General features: G+C 37.2%; 1 protein-coding gene across 3 annotated transcripts in view; it reads left to right on the top strand.

Annotated features, from left to right (window-relative positions):
• The window catches only part of smoc1 (SPARC related modular calcium binding 1), a 305,181-nt gene that overhangs the window by 51,471 nt on the left and 234,844 nt on the right, over positions 1 to 18,866 (top strand). For all 3 annotated transcript variants that reach the window (XM_069193419.1, XM_069193417.1, XM_069193418.1), the window contains exons 2-7: positions 2,720 to 2,885; positions 3,053 to 3,133; positions 4,919 to 5,031; positions 9,130 to 9,229; positions 10,437 to 10,487; positions 11,133 to 11,180. In XM_069193419.1, coding sequence (XP_069049520.1) covers positions 2,720 to 2,885; positions 3,053 to 3,133; positions 4,919 to 5,031; positions 9,130 to 9,229; positions 10,437 to 10,487; positions 11,133 to 11,180 — 559 coding nt within the window. The remainder of the gene's footprint in view (positions 1 to 2,719; positions 2,886 to 3,052; positions 3,134 to 4,918; positions 5,032 to 9,129; positions 9,230 to 10,436; positions 10,488 to 11,132; positions 11,181 to 18,866) is intronic.

Below are 18,866 nucleotides of genomic sequence, written 5' to 3' on the forward strand. Positions count from 1 at the left end.
TATTTATGATGAAGGTGGAAGGTTATGTACTTTTGTCCAACTGAGCAATCTTGCTTTTATAAAATATACTAACTTTTTAATGTTTTATGATTAACATGCTGTAATACAGTTTAAAATTATTAAAAGTCTGAAGAGTATACAACTTAAATTCTAAATTGGAAGAAGATTGTCCTTCAGCAGTGACCTGGATTTGAAACCGGGCGTTTTCTGGTGACAGGTCAAATGCTGTACATGAGAGGTTAAGCTTTATTAGTATTTACAAGGTGATTCCGGATACTATTATCATAACTACGGTATGACGCGTTATGACCCATCACATCTAGCACGTTTTACCACAGAATACTTCGTGCATTTTGAATGGCTGCATCTGTAGCTGTAAATATATATATATATTCCTCACACCTGAAGAAGGCTCCACAGCCGAAACGTTATGTTCTCTTTCTTCTTTTTTTCAGCATGGAATAAACCTATTACTTGTTCCTTTGCCGCCTACGCATGCTGACGCAGCTACCCACCTGAAATATATATATATTTGCAAAGTTCTTACTTTAATGGGAGACATCCCACCAATGGTGTTTTAAATCATTAATGCAGGATGAGGTCACAATTAAATTCCTTATCTCACCTACATCTCTCCTACAAATAGATTCAAACCTTTTGTGCTTCTTTCTTACAATCAGTGCTTGCTCTTGCCAGAAAACTTTCTCTACTGTTCCTATGTGTCCATCACGCATTTTTTTTACTCACGTTAGATCATCCTCTTGCATTCACTGGCTTACAGCCTGACTGGACATTGTTCACTTCTCCATGGAGGGTTAGAAATCACCTTTTCACTCTTTGAGCTCTAATTCTCCAAACTGTGAAATCCAGTCACCTTTCTGCTGTCCCATGATGTCTTTTCTTCTCTTCCAGCTTTTGCTGAGTTCTTCACTCCTCTAGATTTCTGAAACAGCAATGGCCAATTCCTTTCCACCCTCCTGCTCTCCTCTTTCTCCTTTTAAGGGAATGCTTTCTCTTTCCCTGTCTCTCCCAGGTTCTGCCCGGTTTCATTGTCAGTTAAGCAACCCACTACAGTCATATCCCTGGCATTGATCTCTTCCCTTTCCCCAATCGTTCATTCCTGCTAGCCCAGCAGGAGTCTCCCTGGTTACTAGGAGCCTAGGCACCTCTTTCACAGGCCTCGACACCCCTAGTGCCCATGCCCTCTTGAGGACTAGCAAGAATTTGATCAGCCTCTGTTGTTTACCTTGTGTTTGGACCTTCTAGCTCAGGCTGTTTATCAATCTACTGTTGTGTTAATAATACACTACATTTTATGCAATTCAATGTTGATATTAGTATATTGTCGTCATATGTAGATGATGTCTATACCTCATCTGCTGTCTATTTTCAATGATTTCAGTACTTTATCTATAAAGTATATATTTAAAAATATTAATTCTAAGTTTACAATACTAAACTTCTTTCCTACCTCTGATTGTGGTGCCTCTGGTCAATCAAATGTGAAATGCGAAAAGGTATTGAAATGTATTCTCCTTTGTATGCTAACACAGTAAACAACTTTAATAACATTTTTAAACATTCACTGATTTGACTACAGATGCATTTGTCAAACTTACATCTCCATAATGAACATCAATTAGCTTCTCCACCTGCCTGTGTTTAATTTTAAAATTCTATTTTCTCCCCCTGTATGAGAATGGGATATATGCTGTGCTACAATTTCTAACTTATAATGGAAAATAATTGACTGCATATTCTCCACTAAGAAGCATGAGAGAACTATGGGTTGGCCCTTCTCAACCAAACTTTGATTTGTTTCTTGGTTTAAATGAAATTTGGTTTAATCCTGACAATCTTATATCTTGGCACCCCATAAAAGCAAGTCCAGTCTTTCCATACAGATGTCAAGAAATATTTTATGCTAATGTCCCTTAAGACATTTTGAATGATATCTTGGCCCCATGATTACATACAATACAACAGTACAACTTGACATTTTGTTGAAAGATTTAAAAATAACATAAGTCATTAAATCCCTGTTCTCTTTCCGTTTTTCATTTTGCAGAAATAAAGGATTCACATTATAGCGTATACTTTATTATTGAGAAATGTTCTTGCATTTTGTTTGCAATCTCAGTATAAGATAACTGTTTTTTCTTTTTTTAGGTATGTACAGTATCCATGTTATTTCAGTTGTTGAATGATTCACATAAATTATTTACAGAGAGTACTTGTCCATTGTAGATTTTATCATATGAAACTTGTTTCATCCCTTGTATATACTCTGTCCACCCTATACACACATTTTGGTAGTGTGTAGATTTTATTGGATTTTGGAGATTTGTATCCTCTTTTATGACTATTATTTCTTTACATTATTTGATACAGTTTAAGATTTTATGGATTTGGTGTTCCCCTACTGCTGGGTCATGAAGGTGATGAAATGTGTATTTAATTTGTTATTTTAAAAAAAAAGCTAAATGGATTCTCAAAAATATCTCCAGCTGATCATTTCATACGAGCTGAACATGTTTGTACAGTTTAGAAAAAAATATTAATTTTATTTCCCAGATGAGTATAAACTGCAATGTTTGTGTGCTTCGTTATTCATTCTCTCACATATTCAAAAATTTAAGGTTTATTCTAAGACTGACTGATATAGGTCATTAATGGTACAGGTAATGGATTAAACTAAATGTGCATTTCCCGATAACAGTGGCTGATTGGGGACCGGGAAACTCAGTGCAGTGTTACCTGCTTGCGGACACAGGGCAAACCTGTCTGTGGCTCTGATGGACGGAGTTATGACACTGGCTGTGACTTCCAGAAGGCACGCTGTAAGAATCATTCACTCTCCATTGCACACCGGGGCCGCTGTAAAGGTAAGGCTCCCGATTCCTCCTCTCAGGGGTAATCTGCTTTAACCAGTAAGGCTGCAGAGAGAGTGTTGTTGTGTACTGTTCTGTATTGCATGCATATGCATTTTTCAATAAATTTTCTTTTTGTCCTAATGGTTTTGTAAGAAAATCTATTGTTGGGAATATTTCAGGAAAAAACTGGATTCGCATTGATTCACCAAGTGCCACAGCCACAGAACTACCACCTGAAGGCAAAGACTTGGAGCTAAGAGGTATGTACTGTAGTTGAGATGTTAAAGGACATTGCACTACTGCTGGAAAACGAGGCTGGTAAAGAAACATGGAAACATGTGTGGATGTATGAGAATGATTTACATAAAGATACACTGTCCAATAGTGGGAATGGCCCCATAAGTGGAATGTCCCATGAATCCCGAGGACTGTTTTCTTTTATTTTGATTTACTTTAAAATTAAGTTGAAAACATTGCAAATCCACTTTGCCAGATAATTCAAAACTAAAAAGTGTTTGGAAGAGTTTTGAGGTCTTCTCGGACATCAATATTCTTGGAATATGAAAATATGGTCTATCAGCTGATTCATGCATTATAAATTTTAATATGATGCTAATATTTAACCATTATTCTATTTTGTGTCAAGTGTGCAGTAAATCAGATCTATAGAGGTAACAGCCTGCAGAACAAAACTGTGGAAGAGCATATTTATATACCCTTTCCACTGGAAATATGTCTCCCTGCTGGTCTGGTCAGTGTGTGATTTGGAAGAAGGGTAAAAAAGGGAACATTACAATGTGTTTCAGCCTTTGGACATGTTTTAGGCTATATAGTTTCATGATTCACAATTATATTGTGCCTGCCAGCTATTTCAAGGAAAGTGATACATGTCTGTCACAGGTTTCTAATTTCAAGATGCTCAATTTACATTGAATTTTAGATAATCTAAGTTTTAACTACACCAAAACTTCTTTCCTCTGTCCACAGAAACAATTCTGATTCCTGTAATTCATTTCAAAATAAGTGACATCCAGTTATCCACAAAAAAATATGACCAGTGCTAGGTTAGAATTAGTATTGACAAGTTCTACTGCCAGATTGTTTTTTTTTCTGCACGACTTCTACATTCTGTAGACTTCTGACATTCTGTAAACTGTTACTTCTACATTCTACTGTTTAAATAATTTCAAATACATTTCTTTAGATGTGTAGAGACCTGCACTAAGGACCAATGAGTGTAAAATGTCTTATTAAAAAGCCAAACGATCTAAAATCTTGGCATGACTTAATATTTGATGTCAAGTATGGCGTCATACTATGTTGTACATAATGGTCAAGTATGGTCAAGGAATGTTTTAATTTCTTCTGGGATCACAGCAATATGTTGAAGCTCCTTGACAGTGCAGTGGTCATATTCTCTTCTTATTGATCCTGAGACCAATATTCAGAAACCCTTGGTGTACTTGCCATCACAGTCTCAGGACTACAATATTTTTAAGGATTCCTCCAGACCTCCACATTTGGCCCAAATTTAAATAATTTGCTAGTGAGGTTGAAGAACAGTCTGATATTTTCTTATTTTTAACTCTCTTGAAAGTATTTGTTAAAAAGCAAAAACAATCCTAGAAAAGTGGAGGACCATTTAGTTAGGTTAAAAATGAATACACTGGATATCCCAAGTTGCTCAATTTGTAAAGGGATTGAGGAGTGCAAATTCAGAGTATTTTTAGAGTACAGATACTGCCATTTGTTTCTAGGCATGTGTCAGTAATCAGCTGTGTCTGATGCTGTTGTGTGAGCTTGAGCAAAAATTAACATATTAGTGAACATCAGTACACATATAAGTCTGAACAAACAAGTTCATTTCAGTCCCACTGTGCAATTTTCATGTTATATGGTAAGTTAATGTGTTTACTCTAGAGAAAGGGAGAGCAGTCTGTATGTCCTCCTTGTAGCTGTGCTTTCAGCTTCCCTTCAGATTCAATTCAGCTTTTGTAGGGGCAGATGATCCATTACAAGTCAGTATAGGTCTGCTTGTATTATAGATGCAGGGCTGACAAAATGCAGAGCTGAGAGGTCCCAAGCCCTGGAGCAGGCCAAGAGGCCGCAGGAGGCCATCTTCATCCCCGAGTGCAATGAGGATGGGTCTTATGCGCAGGTTAGTATGCCAAAGCTAGTTGCTTTTCCAGGCAAAATTATAAAAATTATAACTTGTAATACTATGGTGCAAAAATAAATCTTGTGTGAGTGTAGTTATTTTTAGTGTTTTTTTGTGATATTTCTAAATGTAAACTGTAAAAATTAAGGTATTAAGAACAGTAAATATTGGGAAATATATTAGAGGCATGCAGGCTAAATAGACATGCAGTACACTTCATCGTGATTATCTTGGAATGATTGAGTAAGCTGCAAGTTTTTTTTTATACATAACATTCAGAAATACAATCAAAAATAGTTTTGTGGTGTATACATAGATGAACCTTTTCTAAAATGTATAACAAAATTAAAGACTATTAAAATCTGTAATCTTTCCACGTGTAATGTCATTAGAAAGTACAGTAAGTTCCTGCTTTGACTAACGATGGTATCAAAAAAGAAATCTGTGCTTAATGATAATTAAGGGACTTAGAAGTCAAAGAAAATTATTTACGTTGTTTAATTTTAAACACTAAGTTATAAACGCAATTGGTGCTTTACAGCCATTGTGCATTACTGAGCGCCGAGCTGCCTCCCTCTCCCGGTGCCGCCTCCCCCTCTGACACAGCGCAGTTGGCAGCACGCTGTTTTCAGAGCCTCTGACTGGGGAAAAAAGACCTGCTGATCTGTTCTACATACCAGGAAGACAACAGAATATGATTTTTTCCTTCACAAGGAAGAAAAATCACCCATTTTGGCACATAAAAAGTGGTTATTAACTATCGAAACCTGGTTTTATAGCTTTTAAAGTCATGCAATGTCTAGGAACACTTCATAATATCTCGTTTTTTTATTTATATTTTAAGAATTAAAATAATTGTTTTCCCAGCCTAATTTTAATGTACTTAAGACTTTGATGCTTAAAATGTTTAGGGTGAAATGGAATATTGGTGTGTATTTCTTCCTTAAAATAGCAACACAAGCCATATACAGTACAGTTTACATACAGTAATATGTTTATGTTCCTAAATTAATATCGTTTATGAACTTCAGATGCGTTATGCTCCTATTCTTTCTATACTCAGCAACTAAAATTTCCCTTTAGTGGTAAAATTCCATATAAATATTCAATACTAAGTGGATTAAAATGTACACAGTAAAGAGATTAAATGATTAAATCTTTTCACTACTGACCAATGCACCACGAGTGCCCCTGTTGGTCATTTTGGCCAGCCAATTACATACCGCGGTACAGCGCGGTGGCACACGCATTTTGAATGGCTGCATCTGTATGCCACTACATATAGAGCAGTGGTTCTCAAACGTTTTGGACCAAGTACCACCCCTAATCCAACCAAAGCATCCAAGTACTGCCTACAAGTCATCATCTCATAGGAACCCCAGAAATTCTCAATGACCAACATGAGCGCGTGTGCACACATACTCACACATACATATAATAAATATTATAATAATAAACTTTAGTTGATATAGCGCCTTTAAAGGTGGCTTTTCAAAGTGTTTTACAGAAAAAAACAGTAACAACAACAGATAAAATTATAAAAAAGCACCATTTCAGTGAGAGGGGTGAGCCTGTTTAGTCGAGCAAAGCAGATATTAATTAATTTTTCGATCCTTGATACAATTCACAACAGAGTCTAACAGATTTTAAATCGTCAGGCATAAGTCTCGCGGTGGATGTTGCAATGCGTCCATTCATTTCTGCAGCAACCTCTCTAATTCGTGCAACTACACCGCTGTGTCGGCTTGTCATCGCTCTAGCACCGTCTGTATGAACTCCGACACATTTTATCCAGTCGATGCCATTCTCTTCGATAAATTCATTCAGAAGCTGAAATATGTGCTCTCCTGTAGTTCCTGTTGGTAGCGGTAGAAAGTTGGTAAAAAGTCCTCATGGCACATGCCCTCCAACTCGTATCTAAAGTAAACGAGCATATTGGCCAAATTGACTACCGACTCATCTAATTGCAGTGAAAAACATCTGCTTATCTTAACCCACTCTATCAGTTTACTTTTGATATAATCCTTCATTTCAATAATTCTATGAGTGACTGTGTCTTTCGGGGGGGCAGCAGGTCGAGCTGTTTAGCAGCTTTTTCTCCAAATATAATACGTGTCAGCTTTTTTGCCAATGGTAAATAAGGTTCTTCAAAAATAGTGTGGCTTACCTGCTTTAGCAATCTGCAAGCTTGCATTTCTCCCCGTTTCCGTTTTTATTTACATATTTAAGTTTTTCATGCGCATGGGAGTGAAACACAGAGACGCTCTGTGTATTTTTCTCAAATTAACTTAGAAAAGTTCTTAAATATTTTTCTGTTATCTATCACGCTTTCCTGTGCTCACAAGATTACCAGCATTCGTAGCACGTATTTCTATGCATTCCTGTGCTTACAACATTGGCATTGTTCCAAAATCAGGCACATTCTCCTACCTCCCTATTTGCTGGCGATACTGGAGATTTTTTTAAAATACAATGGGTCACTTGCGTCCATAGCACGCATTTCTATAGAGTGGTATAGAATTACAGAGTATCTCTTTTGTCCACTGAAGTATTAGCGCGCACTGTCTCGTAGTACGTAGGCTGCGTATTCGACAAGTATTAAAATACAAAATATGAAAACCCGTCCCGATTTTTCAGCGCACACAACACAGTTCCAGGGTCATTTGGCGTACCACCTGGCGGCACTCCGTGTACCACTGCAGGTGCGTGTACCACAGTTTGAGAACCACTGATATAGAGTATACACATAGAAAGGGATCTGTTTTTTAAAGGGGTAGAGATTCTTCTACATCCTTCTTTCTTCTAAAGAATGTGACTGAAGGAATAACAATCAAACAGAATGCTTGTGTACTTAGCAAAATGTATGGACTTTAAATCCAGTGAGGTTATGCTTAAGCTTTACAATGCTATAGATAGGGTAATGGAACTACTTTAAACTACGTAGTGAAAAAAGGACAAGGGGTCAAAATTGGAAAGAAAAAAGGGAACAGCACAAGATGTTGTAGCTATCTTGAAGAGGCTTCCCGGCCTAAACTATAAGTTCTTTTAAGAAATGTTTTTAAGTAATGCTTGAACAGTTTACATTACTTGCACCATGCTTAACAGATGATGCACTAGTTTCTGTCTATGGGCATATCTTCTCCATTGTAGTTTGTGGACATTCCATTTTGTCATTTGTTTTAGTCTGTTCCAAAAAGAAAGAACTGAAATATTACGACAGGCACCTGCTGAACATATACAATAATTAGTTTACTGCCAGATCCATCTGTGTCACCACATAATAAAACAAACATTTTACAAAAAGGTGACCATCCTTAATTCAAAGTGCAAATATAGTGCCAGACAAGACACTACTGCTACGCCATGCCCCCAGAGGAATCGGCATTTCACCTCGCATTCCAGCACTTTTCCAAATTAACCCATTTACCCCTGCCTATTTAATGCTGCCACACACTCTCCACTGTGCTCAGTATTAGGGTTCTTCCTGGCTAGAGCTACTTTGATCCTCGCCATTATTTTACTACTTGGTTTTTGGCTTCGTGATCCTGGTTTGTTTTCGACTACGTCTCCTGGTTTTGGTTTTGGTCCTTTGATTCTCGTTCTGGTTTCGACTCTCTGCTTCCTCGCGGTTTATGGCTTTGTTTTCTGGTTTTTACTTTTGCACCGGCTTGTCTACCTTCGGCTTTCGGACCTCGGATTGTTCTTTCGACTACGCCTCTGGAGATCGCTCTGGTTTTCTGCGTAGGGTCCTCACTACTATTTCCTAACAACTACAGTCTTAAAAAGCGAGGTTCTGGCAGGTTTTCTAGGTCTTTTTAAAACAAAATGTGACATTTTAAAAGTGTTAAATTTGTACAATCAAACTAATGATTTGCTCAAAGAGGTCATTACGAGAGCACTTGGAATGAAAACACTGCAATCCTCCTGCATTTGAGTTGTGCACAATTGATGGTAAAGATATACTATATATGAACATTGTTCCAAGATTCTCATCTGATACTGTAACAGAGTGGTGATTGTGGGTATCTCTGTGGGCACACTGCAAATGACTCTGTTTGTCTAAATGGCTAACACCTAGTTCATATCCTTCAATTTCAGGTTCAGTGCCACACTCTGACTGGGTATTGCTGGTGTATGACACCGGACGGGAAACCAGTAGGTGGTTCCTCTGTGCAGAACCGGACACCGGTGTGCTCAGGTATTGTGTTTCGTAGCGTAGCTCCACTGATTGTAATTTCCATCCTAGAGAATTCAGCTATTATTATTATTGGGAAATTCATAATTCATTAAGAAAGTGTTCTTAATGACTTATGAATTTCCCAATAATTTGAGTTTCAGGGAATATCTAAAGAAATGTATTTGTGAGACTAGACCTAGTATTGCTTTGTTAGTGTTCCACAAAAATGCTCAATGAACCTTTATTCTTACTTAACCTTATTTCTGGATTCAAACAACTGGTGTTCTTCTGGGTTTATGTTAGAATGCTTTTAGATTGCATTAGAAATTAACAATTTTTATGTTACAGTACAGGTCAAAGGACTAAAGGTTTATAATTGTTACCATTTTGATCTTTAATCTTTAATGCACCATAAGTTGAGCAATATTATATTTGTGAAAAAAAATAATGAAAAACATTTGATTGGTAATGCACATTTTTGTTCTTCTAACACATTTATTTTTTCTGTGTTTTCTAATATTATATATAATATATTAACACATGTATAGATTTTGATTTATGAAGTCCCTAAAAAGTGTTATTTGTTGGGGGGACTCAACTAAGTGTTACATTTACTATAATAGTCACTCATAAAACCAAAGTTTTTATTGCACACTGATGCAAATAACTGAGTTCTTGATATGTAGGCACTTATCAATCAAATCTGTTATATAACATTTAGTAGGTAGTAGGCCTATTCAAACATTAGTGCATTGATGTTTAGTATATATACAAACAAGATCATTGTGAGATTTTATGATGACAGTATATGCTGAACAACACAATATTTAAAGGTATATTAGATTCTGTTGCATTAAGTTTTTAAGAATATACATATTGTTTCTAGTTAAATCCTTTCTTTAAGTTACCCTTCTGTCCTACATAAGGTCTAATATTTTCATTTTTGTTTCATGCAAAGATATATTTTCACTTTTGTTCTTCATAATTGGTGACAGATGCTTCATACAGTTTATATTATACTATATCTAAATACAAGAGTGTCCAGGACTCCAACCCTCAGTCCCCGGTCATTTACTGTACTGCTGAAAGTTTTAACTAACATTCCCTAACCTTTCATCTTAAAGATGGCCATTTCTTATTAACTCTCTCATTAACACCGTTAAATCACTTGCTATAAAGGACAATCAATACCTAATTGAGAAAAGAATCCTTTAACATACATTTGCAGGAAACATCCGAGACTTTATGGGAACTCATGCTGGGACAAGTGGATTGTCAGGTATTATAAAAAGTTTCCTTTTTATAAGAATAACTAGTTGAAATTACATTTCTTGTCCGTTTGACACATATTAAAGAAAGCATTAACGAAAAAATGAAATAGAAGATGTGCACATATATACGTATATCAGGTAACTCCTTACTCAGGATGCTTTCCTCCAAGAAGAGTGAATTCACTGAGACTTTTAAAGATTATTGAAAAATTTCTGTTGTCTGGTGAAACTCAATAAAATTCTTAACAAATTATAAAATAATCTTGAATGAGCCATTTTAACATAATGAGAATGTCATGAATGAGTACATTTGTTATGAGCATTGTTCCAAATACTTCATAAATGATGAAAAATCCAAACACCAAGGCACTGATTTTTGGTGAGGCAGAATTTTGGAAACAGTGTTATTTTGCGATTTCGCCAGTACAGTCATCCTGGAGGTCCAGAGCAATTTGACCTGGAGCACATTGTGACGTACTGAGAAGTGGTTTTATAGTATTAAAACTCACTTCCTAGTGGTATAATAAATATGTTGTTGATATTGTAAGAACAAAAATGTGACAACTTTGTTTTGCTATCACCTAGATTTCACAAACTTACCCTTGAAGTTAAATTTGAAAGTTTTGTGCAAAAGCTGTGCTTTCTTTTTAAAGGGTCTGTAACAGATATGCCATTGGGCCAACCTAGTTCTGGGAGAAAAGGTGAGTTGTGGTCCTCTTTTCTTTGAAAACTTTTGGGATTTAGGCATTATTCGCTTCAGTTCATACAGTCCAGTCTACAGTCTTCTCCACTTGTGTGGGTGCAGATTTGATTGAGAGCTCTGTAGAATTATCTTTAGCTAATGTATGTGTCATTTAAGTTAAGATATACTTGATGGTGATGCATAGCTAATGCAACCTAAAAGTTTCTTAACCCTTCAGGTGCTCTGAATTTAATTACCAATTATTCCTTTCCCTGCTTCATCAGTGCTTCATCATTGTCCTCTTCACCCCCTTTTAGTTTTTTTCTTGATTCCGTTTTATTTTGTGCTCCATACTGTTGGCTCTTGATCTTCGATTCCCCGGGCAGACGCCTCAGCAGCCTCTCCGGGAGGTCTGTACTCTGTACTCTGGTCTGTACTCTCTGTACTGTAAACAGGCGCCGTCCTTCGGATGAGACGTAAAACCGAGGTCTTGACTCTCTGTGGTCATTAAAAATCCCAGGGCACTTCTCGAAGAGAGAAGGGGTGTAACCCCGGTGTCCTGGCCAAATTTCCCATTGGCCCTTACCAATCATGGCCTCCTAATAATCCCCCTCTAAGAATTGGCTACATTACTCTGCTCTCCTCCCCACTGATAGCTGATGTGTGGTGAGCGTTCTGTTGCACTGTGGCTGCCATCCCATCATCCAGGTGGATGCTGCACATTGGTGGTGGTGGTGGAGGGGAGTCCCCATTACCTGTAAAGCGCTTTGAGTGGAGTGTCCAGAAAAGCACTATATAAGTGTAAGCAATTATTATTATTATTATTATTATTATTATAATTATGATTATTATTATCTCACCCAGGATTCTGAAGCCCACCTGCATCAATGTCTTTGGTTCTCAATGCCAGGATTCCTCTCTGAAGTTGAATTCCTGTTCTCCCTCAGTGCTTGGCAACTGGATTCTGTTTCAAGACCAAGATACAAATGTAGCCATTCAAAATGCAAGTTAAATTCTTGCAAGTTAAATTATCTATGTGAATGGCTGGCCAAAATGACCATCAGGAGCACTTGTGATGTCTTGGTTGTTTGTGAAACAATTGCTTCATTTAAATGAAAAATACACACTAGTATTCCACTTTATTCCTAAACATTTTAAGCATCAAAGTCTTTCATTCAGTTACATACTGTGGTTATTTTGGACAAGTTTTTATGTGCACCTTCTGACTATATGAAGTTCATAAACGTATATACAAAAGTTATAATGTTTGAACCTTTTCTATGAATACCTGCGCTCGTTATCGCAGTATAGGAAACACATACTTATTAGAATATGATTAATAGGGAATATAATATGGAATTGCGTATTTAAAGAAATTAATAACGATATAATTATGTTCATATAGCTCTAATTATCACTGTAGTACACTTTCTTTCTAAACATCTGCATCAATTTGACTCATTCACCCGCGATTACTTGGAAAATTTTTGCCTGTCCTGTTCAGTTATAGCTGCAATTGTAAAAAAAAAAAAAACATTCCCCCCTCCCTTGTTTAACTTAAAGATTTCCATTAAGAAATGCTTAAATACAAAATCATCACGTGTCGATTTAAGTGTCCTTTCATTTGGGTATGCATGATTAGCAACACGGGGTCATTGTTATGATTTTGCTAGTATCAAATCCCTCAACTGGTTCACTTATGGTTATTTTGGAAACATTTTGACATGTTCCTTAATTGCTGTTGATATTGTAGCAATAAATAAAAAGAAATGCTTAGAGTGTGTAATGTAGGGCTCTCTGAACGAGTTCAACTTTGATGCAGGACAAATAAATATATATCCCACAAGCTATACCGTAGTGGCAGTACAGCAGCAGTTTGAAATTATTTGTTGTTATGAATAAATCACTTAGCTTCGAATATGTTGTGATATTTAGAAATATAAAAAATGTCAATATAGTGTCCATAATATTTGCTATTTTAGTTTTTTAAAGAAATGTTTATTTGTTAAAAGAAAACCTCATGACAACAGCTGGCTTTGAACCCCTGACCTCCAGCACACAAAGCACATGCATAACCCATTGCACCAATACACCACTTAGCAGCTTAACCTGTAGCTGAAAAGGGCAGGCAAAATCACGGGTGAATGAGTTAAACTGATGCAGATGTTTAAAAAGACTTAAAAAGTGGACCACGGTCATACTTTGAGCTTACAGCCTGTCCAAAACCATTCACTATTAATAATATATTAGTAATATATTCCTTATTGCATCAAAATTGGAACATTTTAACATGTGTATGAGGCGATACACAATGTGTCCGCTCTATAATTATTGCAGAATAATTTCTGCAGAGTTACACAACCTTGTCTCAACATAGTAAACAATAGTCACTGGCTTACTTAAAGGTGTAACATGTCTTCACAGTCATTTTATGGTTTCAACATACTGTACAGTATGTTTTCCATGACTACTTTAAGAACAATACAAGCTTTTAAAAAAAAGCAACAAATGTCCAAAATATGTTTCCAAAATATTTTAACTGCTTAGTTAAATGACTCAAAATCAGTACAACTTTTATTTTATTGACAGTAACAGCATGTGGTGATCTTACTACAGTGTTAGGTTAAGCTTTATTAGTTCCACCTGGCAGTGATTCTGGATACGCCATACTCACCACGTTTTAACGGAGCGTACCTCGCGCATTTTGAATGGCTGGATCTGTACTTGAGCTTTCTTCTTTTTTTCCTGGGAGCTAGGCACAGGCTTCCACCCTGTAGCCAAGGCTACCCATTATCTGATGATGGGTTGTTTCACCAGGGAAGAGATTCCTGGGATGGATGCTAATGCTGAGGTAGTCTGCTCAGACTATTCCAGGATTTCACTGCGCATCACAGCATCTCAATTGGACTGCATGGAGACACAAGGTCTCTGTATTACATGCCAGTATTGAGTTGTCAGATTCCAGTTCATCATTCTTTCTAGAAACAACTACAAAGCATCAACCCAAACATTTAAGTGTTCATGTATGAAAATATGGTGCCATATTTGATATCATATTTCATTTGCCACTAGGCCTTTTATTGTCAGATTCCTCATTTCCACTAATACAAGCTAATTGTAATTTACAGAACCTTTACTGGGAAATATCTGTGCACTATTGTAAGTTCTCTAATCTTGTTAAAAGGGTATTTCCTATGTCCACAGTGCTCTTGGTTACTTCCTTGGTTACATTAGCTGTGACAAAAGTCAGAATTATACCACTATGATTCTTCTGGTGCATTTAGACATATAATGCACTGACTGTCACTTCTGTATGATTGTGTCTTTTCTTGTGTTCTTCTCTTGATTTGGTTTTATTGGGACATTCTTGTTTCCTTTGCTGCAGTGGTGTGAGCTTGCTGGCCAGGTGGTCTCAACTGATGTATCTGGTTAACAAAAGAATAGTTGATTAATAATGTTCAGAGATACTGTATTCCCAGGCATCATAAAAGGTAAATTTACCTTCGTGACCCTCAGTTTTTCAGAGGAAGTACAGCTTGAAGTCTAAAAATGTGATCGAGATATTGTAAAGAATATGTACCGTATTGTGAAAATTTGCATTTTAAGTGTTAAGTCACAATTCCTTTAGATGAAATTTAAATGCAGAGCCTGGCAATGCATGAATCTCATTTACTACATATTTGTGTTATTTTAAGCTAGCTTGTAACCTTTTCAGACTTACTTTGTTATCTTGTGGTGCTTGCAGTGAAGGAATGGCTCTGGGTATTCTCATTATGTTCTAGGTGCACAATGTACTCTGCTTTCTATTTGGGCTTCATAGAAAGATGTCAGAAAAGTGCTGGTTGTATACACCCAAGTTCATTTGTCTTGCTTTTGGATAATATTTTTATTCTTGTGGAAGAACACTTGTGTCTTTCAGAGCCTCATTAATGGTTGCTAGAATTTCCTATTGACTGTGGCAAAATGGAGACCGTTTTGTATGCTGTAAGAATCTGCCATACTAGTAATGGCTTACCATTTTACTCTAAAAATAATAAATAACAAAGGAAGTTAAAGTTTCAAAAACAAAGTATAAGCACAGTTTACAGGAAACTTTGTCACAGAGCGATTTTAGAATCTCCAGTGTGGACAATTGTATATCGAATACTGTACCAACATATGTATGGTAAGGCCGTTTATATATGAAAGCTAGCTTGTAGCAAAGCAGGTGTTGGGAGCACGGGTGAATCACCAAGGGCTGGGTTATCTCATTTAGATGAGTCATATTTTTCAAATTCTCATGGGGGTATCACCGATTTAGCTGCACCTGGAGACTCTAGCTCCCTACAAAAATAGTTCCTGAGGCAGTCAGGGGTCATCTTTTTACAAATGGTTTAGTAAAACAGTGAGCATTTAGAAGACGATTCGGAGGTAAAGGTTTTCGTTTGGTACAACAAATCAGAAAAAGCTTATATTGGTAGCAGCCTTGGTTGTTTTTCAAGTCAGGACACCAGTAAATAAGAAGCTGGTTAAAGAGCACACCTGGCCTACCGGAATCGACCGAGAGGTGCCACCGCAATCTGGGGAAGATACGGTTACAGTTCATGTGCAAACCACTTGCCACACTATCAGAAAGGGGGATCTTTCACATAGCTGTAACATGAAAATATATGCACTGTTTCTGTCAGGCATGGGCAGTGACTTCTTTTTGTTTTAAAGCATCTGCAAATAACATTTTTATTTGATGATTTTCTTCTCAGTTCACAATGAGGTTGGTAAAAATTGAAAAAATGATTTTCTTTCTTCAGTTACAGTATTTCAGCAGGAAGATGTTGAATAAATTTATAGCATGAAATGTGGAAACTAGAGATGTTATCTTCTGAATTTGCTTCTTTTTATTTTAGAAAAATATTATTTATTTAAGTGTTTATTATTTTTTAGGAAGATAAAGTTTAATTTATGGCCAAGCATAAAGATAGGTACAGTCTGGTGTGAGTGAATCATTTTCACTCACACCAGACTGTTCCTTTTTTTAATCTTTTAAGCTTTGGTCTTCCAGGGCATTTACTGGTAAAGACACCTATTCAAAGTGTAAGCCATATTTTAGAATCCAGACCTGCCTACTTCAAATATGGGTAGTGGCATCAGCACCCTGCAGAACCTGTTGGGGAGTACTTCAATGATGGCCCATTATTTGGACAAATAATGCATATGGCTTATACCTCTTTTGTGTCACGCCCGACATCCCTCCCTTAGAGGGCTCTACACTACTCCTGTCATTAGTCTCGTGATTTTTGCTAAGTTCCCCAGGTGTACCCTGTTATGTGTACGGCTATTTAAAGACTAGCTCCTCCAGTCCTTGGGGCTAAACATTTGGGTACGGATGTTGCAAGGCCCGCCTAGCACCAGGATACCCTACATCCATCTCCTGAGGGAATAAACCTCATCCCCGACATCTCCCGTTTCCTGGAGGAACTCACCCTGTCATCCTAGGACCTCGATGTTTTGCATGTGTTCGTGTTTTCACCCTTCCCAGGGATTTTAACCTTTGTGTGGTCACAGGGTGGATTAATTGTTGATGGACTCTTGGACTGTGCCCTGACCTGTCTTTGGACCTGCTCAGATTTGGATGCCGTTCTTGTCTCCTCCGCTCACTGTCTCACGTACTGCCACTGGTATTTTGTGCACCATTTGTGCACCCTGTATGTTTTCCCGTACCACGCCTCCTGTTTTCTCAAGCTCTTATTGCATTGCATACGGTCTACTTCAAAACACAAACACGGATTGCAGACCCCATCCGTAATATTTTGTAGATATAGCAGTGAGTGGAATTAATAATTTGAGAATTGGACCAAATTTAAAATTTTAAAAATGGTATTCCAGATTCAGTGGAAAAAATATCACTTTGGATTCATAGACAAATAGTGGAAGTTACGAGAGACAGGCTGCAGAAGAGAAATTGAGGGTTATTTTAAATCCTTTTAAAGTTTCTCTTGGGAGGGTCAGGTAATTAAAAATCTAAGTGGATTTGTGCAATTTGAACTTTAATAAATGAAAACAAGTACCACATTTTATTTTATTAGGGTAGGTATTTTATTACTAATACCTGGCAGCCCTACTGTACAGTATACAGTAGGTACTTTCCTGCAGTCTGTTTTTATGAATTAATTGGCACTGGTTTTCTAATCCTGTTATCCAATGTTTTGATGCTAACAGTTAATTTCTTCTGAGAAATTGTTTTAGCCACTTATACATGATAAATATTTTAAGGCAGATTTTATTAAAATGAAGTGTGGTTTCTACTGTAGTTTCTATGGTTTGAAACAGTAGCTCCAGAATGCCTGTAAGTATAGAAGCATTATATAGCTGTGGTAGAAATTAATTGACCTTTTGTTTTGCATACAGGTTTGTCTCCCCAGGTAAGGAGCACTTTATGCTTATGCTATAGATATGGAAGATTCCATAGATGTAATTTTCAAGAACAGTTAGCCTTTTTGATCCAGTACCAAAAACCTGTTTAAATAATATAATTATAAATTAATAAAACCCTAAACAATTGTTAAAGGAACAGTGGGTGCCCCACTAGATGGATGCATTTTGCTCTTGTGACGACTGCAGTTTATAATGCATCTGCTATCTGCTCGCTCAGTAACAAAATTAATCAATTACATTTTTTATACACACAACCCCATTTGACAATTCCGGTATTCTAGCCAATTGATACTTACCCCCAGTTAGTACTTGCTTCTAGTAAACAGTGAACTATTTATAAACCAAATTTATAGCTTTTTGCATAACGTCTGTGGTAGCCCCTGTTCGTAGCACTATTGTCACTTCGGTCAATGTTTCCAGTTCAAAAGAGGCCATTCATCATACCTGTATGTGCTACAAAGAGATTGTGCAGAATAACAGAGATCAAAGCCCATCTTGTAAATACTGTAAAATACAGAGCCAGTGAACAAAGCTTTAGTTTTATCATGATTACCAGATGTATTAATTTTGTTACATGTACAGTAACACCTCCAGTCCCCTCCTGGGAAACTATGGTTGCTGCTGGAAGTGGTTTTAATGGAACCAGCAGGGGGCGCCCTTCCTGCAGTCTGTGTTGGTCCTAATGCCCCAGTATAGTGGTGGGGACACTATACTGTAGTGGGTGCCATCTTTCAGATGAGACGTTAAACCGAGGTCCTGACTCTCAGTGGTCATTAAAGATCCCCAGGCATTTCTTGATAAGAGTAGAGTTATCCCGACATCCGGGCCAAATTTCCCCCCTCGGCCTTTACCGTGGCCTACAATGTATGATTGGCTTGCACTCGTCCTGCGATGGCCTGGTGCCCCATCCAGGGTGTACCCTGCCTTGCGCTCGTTGCTTGCCGGGTAGGCCCTGGCTTCTTGCGACACCATATGGTATAAAGCGGTCTGGCAAATGACATTACATGACATTATTAATCTGATGATAACACAATTCTGCAGTGTGAATGAGAATGCCTGCAGACTTTGAACTATGGATTTATTCTTGGGAGCTAGTTTTAAGTGTGAAGACTCCAGAGCTCTGACTGTTCCAGAGCTTTAACTTCTTCTCTTTGAAATTATTAGTGGATTTATATCAAGACTTTATGCACATTCCTTGTAGTATGCTCTATTTCTTTAACCCTTGTTACACATGGCAGGCTTCTTCAGTCATTGTTGTGAACCTCAGTACTTAAAATGCTTTGAATAGTTTTGG

Source organism: Lepisosteus oculatus, chromosome 8, assembly GCF_040954835.1.
Source record: "Lepisosteus oculatus isolate fLepOcu1 chromosome 8, fLepOcu1.hap2, whole genome shotgun sequence".
Lineage (NCBI taxonomy): Eukaryota > Metazoa > Chordata > Actinopteri > Semionotiformes > Lepisosteidae > Lepisosteus > Lepisosteus oculatus.